Source organism: Oxyura jamaicensis, chromosome 3 (assembly GCF_011077185.1).
Source record: "Oxyura jamaicensis isolate SHBP4307 breed ruddy duck chromosome 3, BPBGC_Ojam_1.0, whole genome shotgun sequence".
Taxonomy (NCBI): domain Eukaryota; kingdom Metazoa; phylum Chordata; class Aves; order Anseriformes; family Anatidae; genus Oxyura; species Oxyura jamaicensis.
The window spans coordinates 98,619,857-98,636,968 of record NC_048895.1 but is presented as its reverse complement, the minus strand read 5'-3'; the positions used below and the strand labels follow the sequence as shown (position 1 = coordinate 98,636,968).

Sequence of the window (17,112 nt, the reverse complement as noted above, 5' to 3'; positions counted from 1 at the left end):
TAAAAAAAAAAAAAAAAAAAAAAAAAAAAAAAAAAAAAAAGAACAGCATTCACTTTGCAATCATATAAAAGCATTTTGCCCTCCAAAAAGCTAGAAATACAGATGCTAAAGAACAACCTAACAGAGTCAAGGAAACAAAACCACATTCTAACACAAAGAAACAGCTACAAAAAACATTGGTACCCTCTTACCAGAAATGAAATCAGATGATTAAGGAAAATTACAAGCTGAACATAAATCAATGCTGTATTTTTATAGATAGATATAGGCCAACTGAAGAAAGTCAAGAGCAAAGAAAAGGCATGATTGAAGGAGTCAAGAAATGGATGCTGCTTATACTATAAAATTAATAGTATCAATTATTGTTATTAATAGTCTTCGGATACACAGAAAGCTGCAACAAAGAGCTAATATCCTACTTCAAAGACTAAACAAAATAAGAGAAAACCTCAAATGTAGGAAAAAAAAATAATATATATATTAAAAAAAAAAAAAAAGAGTTAAACCAAAGGAGTGAAGAAATGCAGATTAACAATCTTAATCTGGCAGTGATCAATTTGGAGCTCCTGGTGCCAGGGAGCAGCGAGAGTGGGCTGCTCTAGCAGGAAAGGTGAGCGGGAGCCCAGGGTGGCCGTACGGCAGGCAGGGGAAGCGACCTTACCAACCGTAAGAACATCTCAGAGAGCACAAGCAAGAAAAGCAGTGTAAAGCACCAGCCAAAGTGCAAGATCAAAACAGACAAACGGGTGAGGAATGTTTACAAATAGACACAGGTAATTCATGAATCAGAGATATGCCTATTCCCCATCAGAAAGTTTTGCCGGTTCCGAGAGTTAGAAAGTCTGCCTGTTCATAATGAAAAACAAGCAAACAAAAAACCAGCTGTGCCATATTCTTACTTCCCTTCACTATCACAATAATCAGAATAGTGACTGGCGGACTAAAGTCAAGATACTAGCAAGACCTGGCAACCTGCAACAGAAATTAAGAGTAACTGTGAATTCAGTCATTAGGGCACTGGGGATCACAGTCCTATTTATGTATTCCTTTTTGCAGAGAGAAAAAGCCTTACCTTACTGCTAGATTGTGGGTGCTACATCTTGTGCAAAGATGCTATAAACCAGATTTAAGGAGTCTGCACATTCTTTTCAAACCACTTTTTAAAAGTCTAATCCCCCCTCAATTTTTAATTTATTTCCTAACTTCTCCTGGTTAATTAATAACAGGAATTATTTCCCCTAGCAAAAAGAGAGTGTTTTCCATGCCTCAGAGATGAGCCATGTCTACTGCCTGGAATATTCTTTAACAACCTAATCTGCCACCTCAAGAAGCAGAAGCTCTGTGCTTTACAAAGTTCCTCAGTTGTGCAACTAATGGCATTCACAAACTGAGGAAATATTTTCTGTCATGCATCTCAGCACATTTAAGGATAACGCTCAAAATCTGGTCTTTTCAAACACAAGAAAATTGGAAGGGAGTAGGAATAAGGAGTGAGAGAAAGTGCTGTCAACATTTATTCATTCAGCCTGATCTCCAATGCTATGTATGCTTGAAGCTTACATATGCTGTATTAGAGCTTGCAGGTTCTAAGGAAAGTGTGAGTTTCGCAGGCAAAGGTGAGGAAGAGACAGGCACTCTCCTCATTTGTACGCTAATGGGTAAAAAACAAGAGACAACAAAAAGCAGATAATAAGAAGGCTGCCTCTTTTAATCAGCTGGAATATGAACATAGAATGAAATTTACTGAGACTATGTCCAGACAGACTGCTAATGAAGAGAAGTAGATCTGCAGAGCAAAAATGTTCTTTGTCAAGGACGCAGCCTTTCTACCATAAGCGTGTGGGGGAGGTTCTATTTTGGACTTGTGTAGTCCCTTGGACCAAACCAACATTAGTGGCTGCTATTAATCAGGTGCCTTCCTGAAATATCTTTCAGGATGAAAGAAGTTCTGCTATGTACTAGCATTTTAGTTCACATCTGAAGTACATTTTCTGAAGTAAATCTCTCCCAGTCGTTCCCACTTATCGTGCTGCAGTTTGTGTTGTAGCATGGTCCTAGGGCACGTGAGCTCCACTAACAGGTAGACAGTCCACAGGATCAGGCTATAGCTAATTCTCCTCACAGACGATGACGTAGGCAAAGCAGAGACGCTTAACGCCTTCTTTGCCTCTGTCTTCAATGCCGATGATGGGCTTCGGGACCCAGGGTGCCCTGAGCTGGAGGACCGGGACGGTGGGGATGACAAACTCCCAACTGACCCTGAACGTGTGCGGGATTTGCTACTCCACCTGGATCCCTACAAGTCCATGGGTCCGGATGGGATTCATCCCCGGGTGCTGAAAGAGCTGGCGGATGTCATCGCGGAACCTCTATCAATTATTTTTCAACGATCCTGGGAATTTGGAGAGGTCCCAGTAGACTGGAAGCTGGCAAATGTTGTGCCAATTTTCAAGAAGGGTCAGAAAGAAGACCCTAGCAATTACAGGCCTGTCAGTCTCACGTCAGTGCCTGGTAAAATCATGGAGAAGTTGGTTCTCGGACTTATTGAGGCGCACCTGGGGGACAAAGCAGTCATTGGTCCCAGCCAGCATGGGTTTGTGAAGGGTAGGTCCTGCCTAACTAACCTGATTTCCTTTTATGATAAGATCACCCGTATGGTGGACCAAGGGAAACCAGCTGATGTGATTTTTTTGGACTTCAGCAAGGCTTTTGACACGGTTTCCCATAGGATCCTACTGGACAAAATGTCCACCATACAGCTAAATAAAAACATCATACGATGGGTGAGCAATTGGCTAACGGGCAGGGCCCAAAGGGTTATGGTAAATGGAGCTGCGTCAGGCTGGCGGGCGGTCACCAGTGGGGTCCCTCAAGGCTCCATTTTAGGGCCGGTACTTTTCAATATTTTTATAAATGATCTGGATGTAGGAATAGAGGGTATTTTGAGCAAGTTTGCTGATGACACCAAACTTGGAGGAGTTGTGGACTCAAATGAGGGCGTAAAGGCCTTGCAGAGGGATCTGGACAGGTTGGAGAGCTGGGCGATCACCAACCGCATGAAGTTCAATAAGAGCAAGTGCCAGGTCCTGCACCTGGGACGGGGAAACCCTGGCTGCACGTACAGACTGGGCGATGAGACGCTGGAGAGCAGCCTAGAAGAGAGGGATCTGGGGGTCGTGGTAGACAGCAAGTTGAATATGAGCCAGCAGTGTGCCCTGGCAGCCAGGAGGGCCAATCGTATCCTGGGGTGCATCAAGAACGGCATCGCTAGTAGGTCAAGGGAGGTGATTGTCCCACTCTACTCTGCGCTGGTGCGGCCTCACCTCGAGTACTGTGTGCAGTTCTGGGCACCACAGTATAAAAAGGACATGAAACTGTTGGAGAGTGTCCAGAGGAGGGCTACGAAGATGGTGAAAGGCCTGGAGGGGAAGACGTACGAGGAACGGCTGAGGTCACTGGGCCTGTTCAGCCTGGAGAAGAGGAGGCTGAGGGGAGACCTCATCGCAGTCTACAACTTCCTCATAAGGGGTTGTCAAGAGGCAGGAGACCTTTTCTCCATTAACACTAGTGACAGGACCCGCGGGAACGGGGTTAAGCTGAGGCAGGGGAAATTTAGGCTGGACGTCAGGAGGGGGTTCTTCACAGAGAGGGTGGTTGCACACTGGAACAGGCTCCCCAGGGAAGTGGTCACTGCACCGAGCCTGTCTGAATTTAAGAAGAGATTGGACTGTGCACTTAGTCACATGGTCTGAACTTTTGGGTAGACCTGTGCGGTGTCAAGAGTTGGACTTGATGATCCTTAAGGGTCCCTTCCAACTCAGGATATTCTATGATTCTATGATTCTATGATTCTAATCTGAAATAAAACCTCAGGCATTCATATAGTTCAGTGCCTCTGCCTTATTCCACAAATCTAAACATATTCAGATGTACTACTTACCAATGCCAAATGTACCTTTGGTGCTCTCCAAACCACTTTACAATGCAGACTGCAGGGCAGTAAATATGGACAATGAGATTCACTTGAAAAGCATATCCCTAATCCAAGGTAAAATACGGATGCGTGTTTCTTAGGATGAAATAAAGACTCTTTGGAAGGGAGTATTTTCCACTGCAGTTCTGTGCTTTGTTCTGCAAGCCACAGAGTGCATAAATACGTGTTTGTTTTGAAAACCGTTTCCTTATCAGCTCTTTGCTCAGCTCACTGGTGGTTAACTCCCCTGAATAAAAGAATCAGCAAGTCTCAGTGACTTTTGAGCACATCAGGTTAATATAAACAGGACACTGATAAACAGGACAGCCACAGAGAGAAGGACAAGTCCAAGTGGTAACATCTATACTAGCAAATAAAGCAGAGAGGGCCTGGGGCTACAAAACTCTGAGGTGACATCTGAACGTCACCCGCAGAAAGATCTGAAGACCATTATGTCTTGAAAAACTATGACAAGTTGTTATGTTCCAGATAACTAAACACTCATAAAAACTATCTGTAAGAGCTCATTGGTGAAAGTACCTTAATTTCACATAAGAACATGAAATTAGTTCCAGAAGATATTTGATCTGTAAATATCAAGCAAGCTGATAAGTGACTCTTTAGACTGCTATTTACAATTAGCATATCTAATTTTTTATCCTGTGGAATAATGTTCAAGACAACAATTTTCCATGATATTGAGGAGAGGACTTCTCAGATATCTTGCAGATCACATAAAGAGCGCACAGACTCTGCTTAAGATTGTTCTTTTAAACCTCATTCAATTAAATACAAGATAGAACATTAGCTCTCAGTGAGCAGAAGCCTTCCTCATGAAACATCATCACCACAAATAAAAGCAAGAATTATAGTCAGACAAACAAGGTAGAGGGAAACACTGTCCTTATCCCTAAATCTTGTTCCCTCATCTTCCATTTTAGAAAATGTTTTGATTATTTAATTTAAATGGAAAAGATCCCTCCTCCCTAGGACAAGACTTTTTAATTTATGTTGGTAATACTCTCTTAGACTGGAGCCGGTTTGCCAAAGTTTCACAGAAATTATTGAAAAATAATGATGCTCCTGAAAACAGTCTACTTTTTACCACTTATAAATGCCAACCAAAAGGAATTTATAGAACTACATTATGTTCATCTCACACCTCAGTGCCATAAACCATGGCAGTATGCTGGTGGGTTTGTTTTACTTTTATTTTTCTTCTGCTAGACATACTGTGCTAAGTCATAACTTTTGTAGGGCTGCATAGTCTTGAGCTAATTTTCAAAGAAAAAAATATTTTTATAGTTCTCCCAGAGCAGACAGCACTAACACTAATTGCTTAAAAAATATACATGAAGCACTCTTTGCACTTTTTTGTGACACTTGGCAGTGAATCATGTTAGATTAATAGAAGGGAAATTTTATAAAATTTAAATGATGAAGTCTTCATTTTATGCTATAAATTGATGAAGCAAGATGTTTTTGCGGAACAGAATTAGATTGACCCTGGACAGATTAAAATGACACTAGAATTATGAGAATTACAGAGTCAATTCAAGCAGGTTTACTACATTTAATTATATTTAGCTATGAAACCTACATCCAATAGACATTAAGTTGACCTTACTGACATTTCTCAAAGTCTGTCAAACTACTGAAAGCTGAAAAGAAGGAACACAGCTATCAGACTGAAGTATGGACTCTCCCTTTTACACACTGATACAAATCACATGGAAAAAAATACCACCAGGCAATCCCTGAGGTCTAGGTAACTCCTGGCTGCCTTCTCACTCCTTCTTTCACATCCACTCCCTAGAATAACTACCCTGAATTCTTTCCTCCAGTAATGATTCTGTTCGTTATCTATATATATTACTCCTCTCTCCATTTTTGTTTACTTCTTGTCAACTAGTGTGACAATGAAATAGAGCATCTCTGAAAAGTAGATGTTAATGAGAAAGCCAGAAACTCTTTGTTTGAGATACAACACGATGATTATAAAGAAGAACGGAGCAGAAATGGGTGAAATACAGAAATAGAGGGGTATATAAGCAGTTTGTTTGCCCTGCTCCTGGCCGTCCCCTCTGAATTAGTCACACAATAAACTAAAGAAAGAAGAGGTGATAAAAACAAAGTTGAGTCTGATTATTAATCATTGTGGGGTTTGTTTAATTTTGGTTTTGACTTAAGAGTCAGTACAAGATTACCCATTCTTTCCTACTTCCTGACATCTGAAATAAATATTCTTGAGGGTATTAGTCACAGATGACTCCAACAGCTGCAAGTTTGCTCTTGGTAACAATCATAACTCTGATTTTTGTTTCTTTCTCTAAAGGTTGAATTACAGGTGGTAAAAGACAGAAGAAGGAAGCATTCTCTCAGACTACAATTTATATTGTCTGACTGTCCAGATCAAGAGAAAGCTCTTCTGGGTTGTGTATGGAAAGCAGATCTAAATAATTTCATTTCACTAATCCGCATCAGCAGACTTGCTGTGGTACCATTTTGACAATTCAAATTTCAGACTCGTTTCCCTGAACACCTCCCTTTTAAAATCACAGATTATAGAATCACAGAATGGTTTGGGTTAGAAGAGACCTTAAAGATCATCTAATTCCAACCCCCCTGCTATGGGCAGGGACACCTCCCACCAGACCAGGTTGCCCAAAGCCCCATCCAGCCTGGCCTTGGACACTTCCAGGGATGGGGCACCCACAGCTTCTCTGGGCAGCCTGTGCCAGTGCCTCAACACCCTCTGAGTGAAGAATTTCTTCCTAATATCTAAACTAAACTTACCCTTTTTTTTAGTTTAAAGCCATTACCCCTTGTCCTATCTATCACTACACTCCTTGACAAAGAGTTCCTCCCCAGCTTTCCTTTAGGCCCCCTGGAAGGCCTAAAGGTATCTCTGGATAAGGTATCTCTGGACTCTCTGTTTTCTTGGCCAAATAACCCCAAGTCTCTCATCTTTTCTTTGTAAGAGAGGTGGCTCCAACCCCTGATAAATCTTGTGGCCTTCCTCTGGACTAGCTCCAACAGGTCCATGTCGTTCTTGTGCTGGGGGCCCCAGAGCAGTACTCTAAGTGGGGTCCCACAAGGGTGGAAGTTGAGGGTGGAGTCCCTCAACCTGCTGGCCATGTTTCTTTTCATGCAGCTCAGGATACAGACAGCTTTCTGTGCTGCAAGCGTAAATTGCTAGCTCATGCCCAATTTCTCATCCACCCTTACCCCAAAGTCCATCTGCACAGGGCTGCTTTCAAGCTATTGCCCCAACACAGATGCAGGAGCTTGCACTTGGCCTTGCTGAACTTCATGAGGTTTGCACAGGCCCACTTTGCAATCTTGTCCAGGTCTCTCTGGCTGGCCTTCCTTCCTTCTGCTGTGTCAACTGCACCTCTCAACTTAGTATCATCCTCAAACTCTTGCTGAGGGTGCACTTGATCCCACTGTCTGTATCATTAATAGAGATATTAAACGGATTCTCAGGAGGACCCACTCAAAGAGACAGATGCTTAAAGCAGACTGCTTTCTTTTTTGAATCAGTATTTATCGGAAAAGATCACTTTTCTTTTGAAAGACTTTTGAGACCAGCACATCACATATCTTCAGTTCTGATTGCTGAAATTCAGTTGTGATAGTGCCATGTTTTTGTCAATGCCACATTTAACAAATATATATATATATAAATATAAATATATATACACACACACAGCTATTAAATTGCTGGAAGTCTAACTTCAATGAAGAAATTAATTTTTGAAAAGGGAAGGTACATTGGATAAATTTAAGCTTCATCTTGTGGAACTTCTGAAGTAAAAAGGATAATACATATCTAATTTCAGTCAATTGGGAGCAGAGATGTAAAACTGCAAACAGTGAATAAATTGATTCATATTCAATTTCTGTCATCCTTCCCTTGGTGATGCCACAACATGATAAATTAGTAATTCAACTTTAAACTGGTCATTTAGTAATTTTGGCTACAGTAGAATTCAGTAATTTTCTAAAGTAAAATAAGCATGGAGTTTGTATTAAGTGTGTATCTATTTCCTATAGACTGAACGCTGAGAAGTTCTTCATTTACTGTGTAACTATGGAGAACATAATTTCTGTAGACAGTAAAAATTCCTTGCCTTACAAATTGTAAACAGAAGTATTTGTAGCAGCAGTTCTGTGATAATCATCAGGAAGAAGTATCATATAACTTTCCCATATATAACAAAGCTCTTGTCAGAAAAGTGTGTTTTTTTTTTTCATGTTTTGAATATATTACAAGTATAGATGCACACAGGCATGCACATTTTTCCCCACTAGAATCAAAGATTCCTTTAATGATCACAAAATCCGGAACAGACTTGGAGATTTTAGTACTGTAAAGTAACTCTTCAAAGCACACTTAAAAGTCTAATCCTTTTATGCAATGTCACTTTTCTCTTATTTAAAAAAGACTATTCTGTTTAGCACATCCAGCATATACACCATATGATGCACCAGATGCCTTAGTAATTAATCCATCTTTTAAATGAAAAGTACAATAAATACTTGTATGAAACAGTGTGTTGATGCAACTGATAAATATGCTGACAATTCAAGACTAGAAAAAGAAAGGATTTTATAAAAAGCAAGAGCTACATCACAAAACAAGAATGTCACACTGATCTGGCAACATACGCTTCCTCATGCTTCAACAGTATCCTAAAAATTAGCTCATATTGTGGATTGCTGTACATCCTTATATTGCCATTCACTTGGGGTCATGGAGGGTAGCAGAACGATGACTAATGTTACATTTACTAAAACACTGCCTAAGACAGAGGTATCATAAACAAACAAACAAACAAACAAAAAAAAAAAAAAGGAAAAGACAAAGCACATAAAGCTAGATTCTAATTCCTGCTTGAAGAGAGTAGGATATTTTATTGGTGCAAAAGAAACTTGCATTTTATTAACACAACCACGCTTGTAATTCCTTAAGCCTTCCTAAAAACTTGACATAAAACTGTTAAATGGGATTTTTATGGAAAGATATGTGCCCATTCATTTCCTTTCAGTATCCAAGTCTTAGCTGCAGCCAGTGGAAAAACAAACAAATAATCTCTTTCTTTGCCTGTTGATTGAACAGCTTTTGCTGGAGAGGAAGAGGGCAACACATGCCTGCAGTGAAAAGTTTTCAAATATGAATGCATCCTCCTTATATGCAATATGAGAACTTTAGATGCTTTCCTCCAATAAACTGAAGTCTTACATATACTTATAACTGAAAGGCAGCTTCCATAGTGGAAACAAGTAAGTACTAATCACTGTCTGCCATGTTATTTAAGACAGCTTTTAATGTGCTTGCTTGCTCTTTTGCTTAACATAATCATGTTACATATTAGCTATTATATAAATCATATTACAAACCAGTATTTTTAGTGAGGTCAAAATGACTCCTGATTTACGTGAGCAGCAGAAGCAAGTATGTTTATGCACTTCAGTTTGATGAATTAGTATTCTTTGAAGAAGTCCATGTCCATTTTTGAATGGGACAGGACAGTACATTCAAGCCCCCCAAAATATTTGGTTTCACCCCTCATTGGATAAGATTGCTTCTGTGGTCCTCTCCATGTCAATTAACCACTCTGTACACAGCTCCATCACAAAAATGGGGAATTCAGCACTGCTTTAAACCACGGAGGTGCTATGAGATTGGGCTACTCACAGTCTGGGAAATGCAGCTACAGCGTGGCTAACAACCCCATGTGAAGAAAGCTATCCTGGCTGCACTTTCCCCAGCCGATTGTGTTACACAGAGTGTGTCTACTCACAGGATGAGTTTCTCCTCAGATTTTATTCATCTGTTGACTTGGAAATCTTATACGAACTGCGTTAAGACAAAAATCCCAAAGCAACAGACATAAACAGTTGTGCAAGTTCAGGATGGCAGGGGAAAGCATTGTAAGGCTAATGGCTTTACAATAGCATATGTGGTATGAGCATGCACCACACCTCTTCAAACACAATACAAAACAACTGAGGTTATGCATTGATTTTCCCTGCCCAGATCTTCTCTAAATACTATGAATGTATTTTGTGCTTACTACAATCTGAACTTCACAAGGAGATAATAAATGAGCTAAATGAGATAATATTGATTAGGCTGTGCTAAAGGGTTCCAGCTTTCAAGGTTATATCCTTTAGAGAGTTTGTTAATCTCATTACAGAAATCTGGCTGCTGACAAACATAAATAAGGAGTGGCAGAAGGATTCCTGCATGACAGATCTCACTGGAGTCACTCTGTTCTTCAGACACAAAGTTCAGCCAGGTACAGACAAGTTCAAAACATGAGTATCAGCCTGCCCTTTTTTAAAGAAAACAGACCAAAAAAACATCTATAACCCCTCTGTATTTAATGAGTGGAGCTGATAAATGGCATCTGGAATGAAGCACCGTCTTGAGCCTCTGTTGGCTTTAACTGTCAGCTTCGTCCGTAATATGAAGGATGAGTAAATCATTCCAATTATTTTAACATGCAGGAAGTTTTTTATAGTAAATGAAACAACTTCAGATGAAAGTCAACATCACCATTTCTTTGCTTTTGGCAAAAAAACAAACAAAAAATAAAAATAAAAAAAATGGCAGCCACAAAGGCTAGAAGCACCAGCATCAACAGAGGTGAGATCACCCTGAACACTTCCCTTTACTTAAGGTACTCATTAGAGCACCTCCAGAACACTGCATCCAGTTTTGTGTCCCCTCCCCTCCCCCAGGACAAGAAACATATCGAGAAACTGGACCAGTGGCAATGGATGGCCACCAAGGGGGCTGGAGCACTTCCCCTGTGAGAGGCTGGTCTTGTCAAACCTGGAGAAGAGATGGCTTCATGAGTCCTAGCAGCAGCCCCCCAGTTCACCATGTGATATGGCTGAGCAGTGGAACAGGTTGCCCAGGGAGGTCTGACAGTCTCCGTCCTTAGAGGTTCTCAAGATGCAATGTAAAAAGCCTTGAGCAGCTAAGTCATAGTTCAACACTGTCGCTGCTTCCCACAGGTTAGACTCACTGACCTCCCAAAGTCCCTTCCAACCCGAGTCAGTCTGATTTTTGCGTGCTGTCTCTATTATCACAGTGTCACGGACAAGCAGTATTAGCTGTCCACGTTGTAGGAACACGGTCATGCTTCTGCTGAGCTCTGCTACCACTTCTATTCTCAGCACTCTCTGTGTGCCCAAGCGCAAGTCATTGTATTTATATTCATCCCATAAAATGTTTAAAACATCAGGAAAAAAACGCTTACAATATGAAACAGATCTGAGGTGTAAAGAGAATACCAACGCTGTTCTTTTTCTGAGATCAGACATTGTTTTTCAGAGCAGCAGGTGGGCGCAAGGCTTATTTCCATTAGGTTGTTAAAACCATAAGCTTGAATCTGTTTTTTATAGGTTTGATAGCTGTTTTCATGGAGATACATACAGACAGAAACAAGAGTCAGATTTTTTTTTTTTTGAGTGGAGGGTTGAAGAGTAAAAGAGTGTGAAAAAACTTCCGCAGTCTGATGTTTAGTAAAAACTTGGTAAATTTTTAATAGGATCTTGAAACTATTATTTTCTGTATTTTTAGTGGGGAAATAATAATAAAACACATTCTTCCCAAATTAGTGGGAAATCAACAAAACTTGCACTGATAAATAATCGTTTGGATTCACGCAATGGAATACCAGGACACCCCTTCCCTATCATGAAGCTCCACCATCTGTTTTCTTGTGCTTTCCATCCCCACATTAGGAGTCAAATTCAACTCACTTCCTGGCAAAAAAAAATAAAAAAATAAAATAAAATAAATACATTAAAAAAAATAAATCTGAAATCAGCCTTTGCTCAGCAGTAAATTATAACAGAAAAATGACTGTGAGGTAGCAAAAGCTTCCATTAGTAAGTATATCCTATTGAGTCGTTTTGTGGTGTAGACAGACCTTGGAAACAAACTTGAAATCCGTGCTAAGTGCTGGTATAACTTCTTATAAAAATAAGTAATAATAATAAAACATAAGAAAGTTGAAGGAAGCAGTATTTCTTATGGTCACATGTAGCATGGCTGAATGTGGTCCAAGCCTACCAAAATACTGGTGTGGAACATCAGTGGTGGCCATCTGTTTTAAGAAAATGGCAAGGCTGAATGTTGATCCTAAAAAGGTGGCTAGCGAAAAGGCAAGGTGCAGCTATGTTTGTGGTAACATGACACCTAGTGTTCACCTTCGGGAAGTTTCTGTGCTGGTGGGTGCCAAACTTAAAAACACAGACACACACACAAAAAGTAAAGGTTTGCACCTCTATCCAAGTATCTGAATTACATAGACACAGTGAAAAAAATGAGGGGAAAAGGATCAGAAAATCTGCATGTGTTGCACTTTGTCCCCTTATTGAGATCCCTATGTGGGTGACTCCTGAGTAGAGCACCATCCAAAAAAGTTCCCCGTCCCCTTTTTCCTTTGGGTTTCTTCTGAATTAAAAATAAATAAATCTGCTGATAACTTCCATACAGAGTCACAGGAAGAGCTATTAGAAAACTTAATTTACTAGTTGATGACATGTAACATAAATAACAGAATTTTAAAAGAATAGTCCTTATTCCAAAAAACTACTGACAAAATATTCGTACATACCAATGAGCTATACACTTTTGTTTCTTCATTCTAAAAAACTAGCCTATCAGTAGTATGAGTGACTGTAAGGCTATCATTCTTCCATGCTTTTAGTAATACAATGAAAGCCACAGTATTTAATGCATTATGAACAGTGAGACTAAAAAATTTACGTACAACTGTGACACATACATGCTGACATAGGGGTGACAATCCCTAAGGGATTTGACCTCTTAAGATTTTCTGAGGGGCAAAAAGGAGAAGAATTATATTAGAAATCCAAACAAAAAGCTCACTACAGATGAAGGAAACATACTGCTTTATGAGACTGGCTCAATATGAGCTTATGTCTGATTCAGAATGAGACAAGTATCGAAATGTTAGAGACAAGGTCTGACTGAAACTTCAGTTCTACAGAACAGAACATCAACAATTAAATTTTAAGTTAATAGACACATTGCAAAACAAACTTAACAGAGCTCTTAGTGTTAAAAATACATAAAATAAATGAGGATTATGTTTCAAATCTAGCATGCTGTCTTCAATTTAAAAGCAAGCTAAGCTACTTTCCAAAGACTAGTATTAACTGTCATCCTTCTGAAGAGAAAAAATGTAAGTAAAGGTACCCTTAAGAATTAAGACTGCCTAGCTACCACAATCCCGAACAATGAATTGGGCTCAGCATGCAATACTTAGTAGTTAAGTGGCAACTGGTGTTGTCTTATCGTATTTCTGAGAAAACCTGCAGAAACACAATCCTTTCACTGATACTAATATATATGAGATTTTCATTTTAGCAAGGTAAACAGACTCAGATTCCAGTAGTGTTAAAGTAACTCAGTTAATGAAGCACTTAGCACACTGTTAATCATCAAACAAGGCCTTATTTTTTAAGAGGTTAAGAGTATACTTCTCTGCACAAGTACATGACATCTCTGGGAAGCTATGCAGTTATGAACTCGTATAAATAAATATCTGAATATCTGCCATAAGGTGTCCCTGTTGAACCTAAGGTCTATAAAATTTATTTTATTTTAAGACTATGCATATAGACATTCTTTCCATCATTTTTTAAATACTCTGGAGAGTGAGGCAAAGTTGTTCTGCATTTATTTGAAACAGCTTGCCAAAGATTTTGATTCATGTTCCTATTTCTCACTGAGGGTCCAGGAAAACTGCATGCCCACGAGCCTTTAGTTCCTATCACACACACCCAAGGAGCTAGCTCACCTTCATTCGGGGACTAGCTTGGCTGCAGGCAGTATCACAGGCGTTAAGTCCCGCAAGTATCAGAAGGAACAGCATGTCCTATTGGCCTTAAATGTATGCATTTAACACCACTACAAGAATACCAGTCATAAATTTCACTTAATGATAGTGATTATTCCTCACCTTTAATGCTGAAATATTCTGAACTGCCATACAACCTACTCAGCTGTTAACATTTTAGGTAATTGCTGCACAAATTATTTTTACAGTTCAGGAACAGGTCTTGCAGATCAAGAGCTGTGCAACAGCTTTGTAACACTGAGGATCCTAAAGCATAATAATTCAATTACTTTCTTTTTAATTAAAGAAATTCTAGAACCACAAAGGGAAATGCTTGCATCTCTTCCTACACAGCCAAAAGAGGGATGCAAACGTATACAGTGCAAAAGTGAGCTACGACAAGACAACAATTTGTTTCCACAGATCTGCATGCAGGCAGTTGTACCTGCTTGCGACTTCAGGTATCATCTACAACATCTACATCTTTGCTTATCCACCTGTGTCTTCTGAATACCTACCCTCTGACTCAAGCTTACAGAGTCTCAAAGAAGTTATGAAATTACTGTGAGGCAGAACGCGGCTTTAAGTCATCCTTCATGTGGCTGAAAGCAGGTGACTGCTAAATAATGCGGCGGATAAAACACTAGGAAGATAACAGTTTTCACAAGGCTGTGGTCACCAAAATATCTTGAAGGACAGGGCAAAAAATGAATTGGCTCTTTATTTTAGCACCGGTAAACTATTTTGTAACGGGTGCAACTTTTTAGACAGTGGCTGAAAAACAATGCAATTACACTTCCACAGAACAGCCCTGCATGCCAAGACGAGTGCCATACTAAACCACAAAGCCCACCGTTATTTTAAAAGGTACGGAGGGCACACTAGATGACGTTAATTTAATAAATCAAGGACAGCTGAGAACCACCATCAGAGGGCATCGTTTATAAATGATTTCTCAAAGGCGCTGCCACCAAAGTCGCGAGTATTTCCCAACTCCCCGTTCCCCCTCACCGCGCCGAGCCCCCCGGCCTGAGGCAGCTCCCCCTCGCCACCACCTTGCTCCCTCCCCTCGGGGCCCCCAAAACTTCCCAGGGGGCTGCCCGCAGCCCCCCGTGAGAGGGGGCAGCCTTCCAGCGGCCGGGCTGCCTTCTCGCCCCGCTCCCCACCCCGCTGCCCCCCGCTCTCCCCTCAGGCAGGCGCCTCCCTCCGGGCAGCGCGGCGGGAGTTGGTGCCGGGACAAGGCGGCGGGGAGCTCGGCTACTTGCCCAGGTGGGGACGAGGAGGCTGCCGGGGCGCTCAAGCGGTGCTGGAGGCGGCTGCTTCCCCGCCACGCTCATCTCCTCCCATGCAGCTGGCTTGGCTCCTCTCAGGCGGGCGGCTCGGCGGGACGCGGCGCCTGCAGGCACCGAGAGGCGAGCGGCGTGTCCCGGCTCCGCACCGCGGCCCCGGCACGGTGGGCGGGGAGCGGGGGGCTCGCCCGAGGCTGCGAGCCGGGAGGGGAGAGAGGAAGGCGGCGAAGGAGCGCTGCCTATTTAACTTCGCTCTTCTCCGGGGGGAAGGCGCCGCCGCTCGGGCTCCCCTCCCCTCTGCGGCCGCATCCCGACAGACGGGGCTCTGGGTGCAGCCGGGCGGCTGTGCTCCTCCCCGGCACGGCACCGGCGGGATGGGCAGCTTGTGCCCGGGGATGGGCCCGTCCTCTTTAATTGGTGGCTTGGATGGGGGAATTGAGTGCACCCTCAGTAAGTTAGCAGGCGGCACCAAGCTGGGGGGAAGTGTCGATCTGCCCGAGGGTAGGAATGCACTGCTAAGGGACCTGGACAGGATGGGTTGATGGGCAGAGGGAATGGGATGAGGTTCAACATGGCTAAGTGCAGGTTCCTGCACTTCGGTCACAACAACCCCATGCAGCGCTACAGGCTTGGAGCAGAGTGGCTGGAGAGTTGTGCAGAAGAAAATGATCAGGGGGTGCTGGTTGATGCTCGCCTGTACATGAGCAGGTAGTGTGCCCAGGTGGCCAAGAAGGCCAACGGCATCCTGGCTTGCATCAGGAATAGTATGGCCAGCAGGACCAGGAAGGTGACCGGCCCCCTATACCCTGCTCTGGTAAGGCCGCACCTCGAGCACTGTGTTCAGCTTTGGGCCCCTCACTACAAGACGGACATCAGGGCCTTGGAGCGTGTCCAGAGAAGGGATATGGGGCTGCTGAAGGGCCTGGAACACAAGTCCTGTGAGGAGCCACTGAGGGCACTGGGGTTGTTTCATCTGGAGAAGAGGAGGCTCAGGGGAGACCTTATTGCTCTCTACAGCTTCCTGAAAGGAAGGTGTGGGGAGCTGGGGGTCAACCTCTTCTCACAGGTAACCAGTGATAGGACTAGAGGGAATGGCTTGAAATTGTGCCAGGGGAGGTTTAGGTTAGAAATTAGGAGACATTTCTTCTCAGAATGAGCAGTCAGGCATTTGGACAGGTTGCCCGGGGAACAGGTTTCCCAGTGGTAGAGTCACCATCCCTGGGGATGTTCAAGGGATGGTGACTGTGGTTTAGTGGGTGATATTGGTGGTAGGGTGGTGGTTGGACCAGATGATCTTGAAGTTCTTTCCCAACCTTAATGATTCTGTGATTCTAAGGGAGGTGCTGGGTGGCTGCAGGAGCCGTGGTTAGGGGTGCTGCCATGCTGGTGTCAGGGTGCAGGCCCCAGTGACACAGAGCCATCCCACAAGGTGTGCGCCCTGATGAAGTCATCTCCAGATAAGACCAGGCCGGTTTTGACATCCCTCTGCTAATCTTGGCACAACCCAAGAGGGAAATGTCTGTCCCGCCAAATGTTACCGTAGCGTTTTGTTCTTCTGTTGATCTTAGGCCTTCATCCCAGTGTTACCAGCATCTAAGTTCCTAACCTGGGTAGCCTGGGCCATCAGTTTTGGGACATTTTTTGTAGGCCTGCGGTGCAACACTGAGGCTGGAATTAAGGAGAAGAGGCGCAGTATGATCCCTGACACGCTAATCTGTTAGTAGGGTGTCTGAAGAGACAGAGGGAAAAGCTGTGCTCTTAATTTTTCCCTCAGTTTATTTAACAAGACTGCAGTTTCACACACTCAACCCTCTGTTTTCTTACCTAACTAGTTCTGAAAAGACACTCATTTTCCCTTTTGAAGCTGTTGTCTTGTTGTGCAAGCATATAAAGCTGTCGTGCACAAATACATAAGAAAAAGGGTTGAGTGGAGCAAGCCATGATTTTTCTAAAGTTAACTTTA

The 17,112-nt window shown here is 42.4% G+C and overlaps 1 protein-coding gene across 7 annotated transcripts in view; it reads right to left on the bottom strand.

The window, feature by feature from the left end:
• Positions 1-15,449, bottom strand: part of SNTG2 (syntrophin gamma 2) — a 271,731-nt gene extending 256,282 nt beyond the window's left edge. For 5 of the 7 annotated variants that reach the window (XM_035322208.1, XM_035322209.1, XM_035322211.1 and 2 more), the window contains exon 1: positions 15,126-15,449. In XM_035322208.1, the coding sequence (XP_035178099.1) occupies positions 15,126-15,197 (72 nt within the window). In that variant the 5' untranslated portion in view covers positions 15,198-15,449. The remainder of the gene's footprint in view (positions 1-15,125) is intronic. The other 2 variants (XM_035322206.1, XM_035322210.1) reach the window with 2 other exon arrangements.
• Between the last annotated feature and the right edge of the window lie 1,663 nt (positions 15,450-17,112).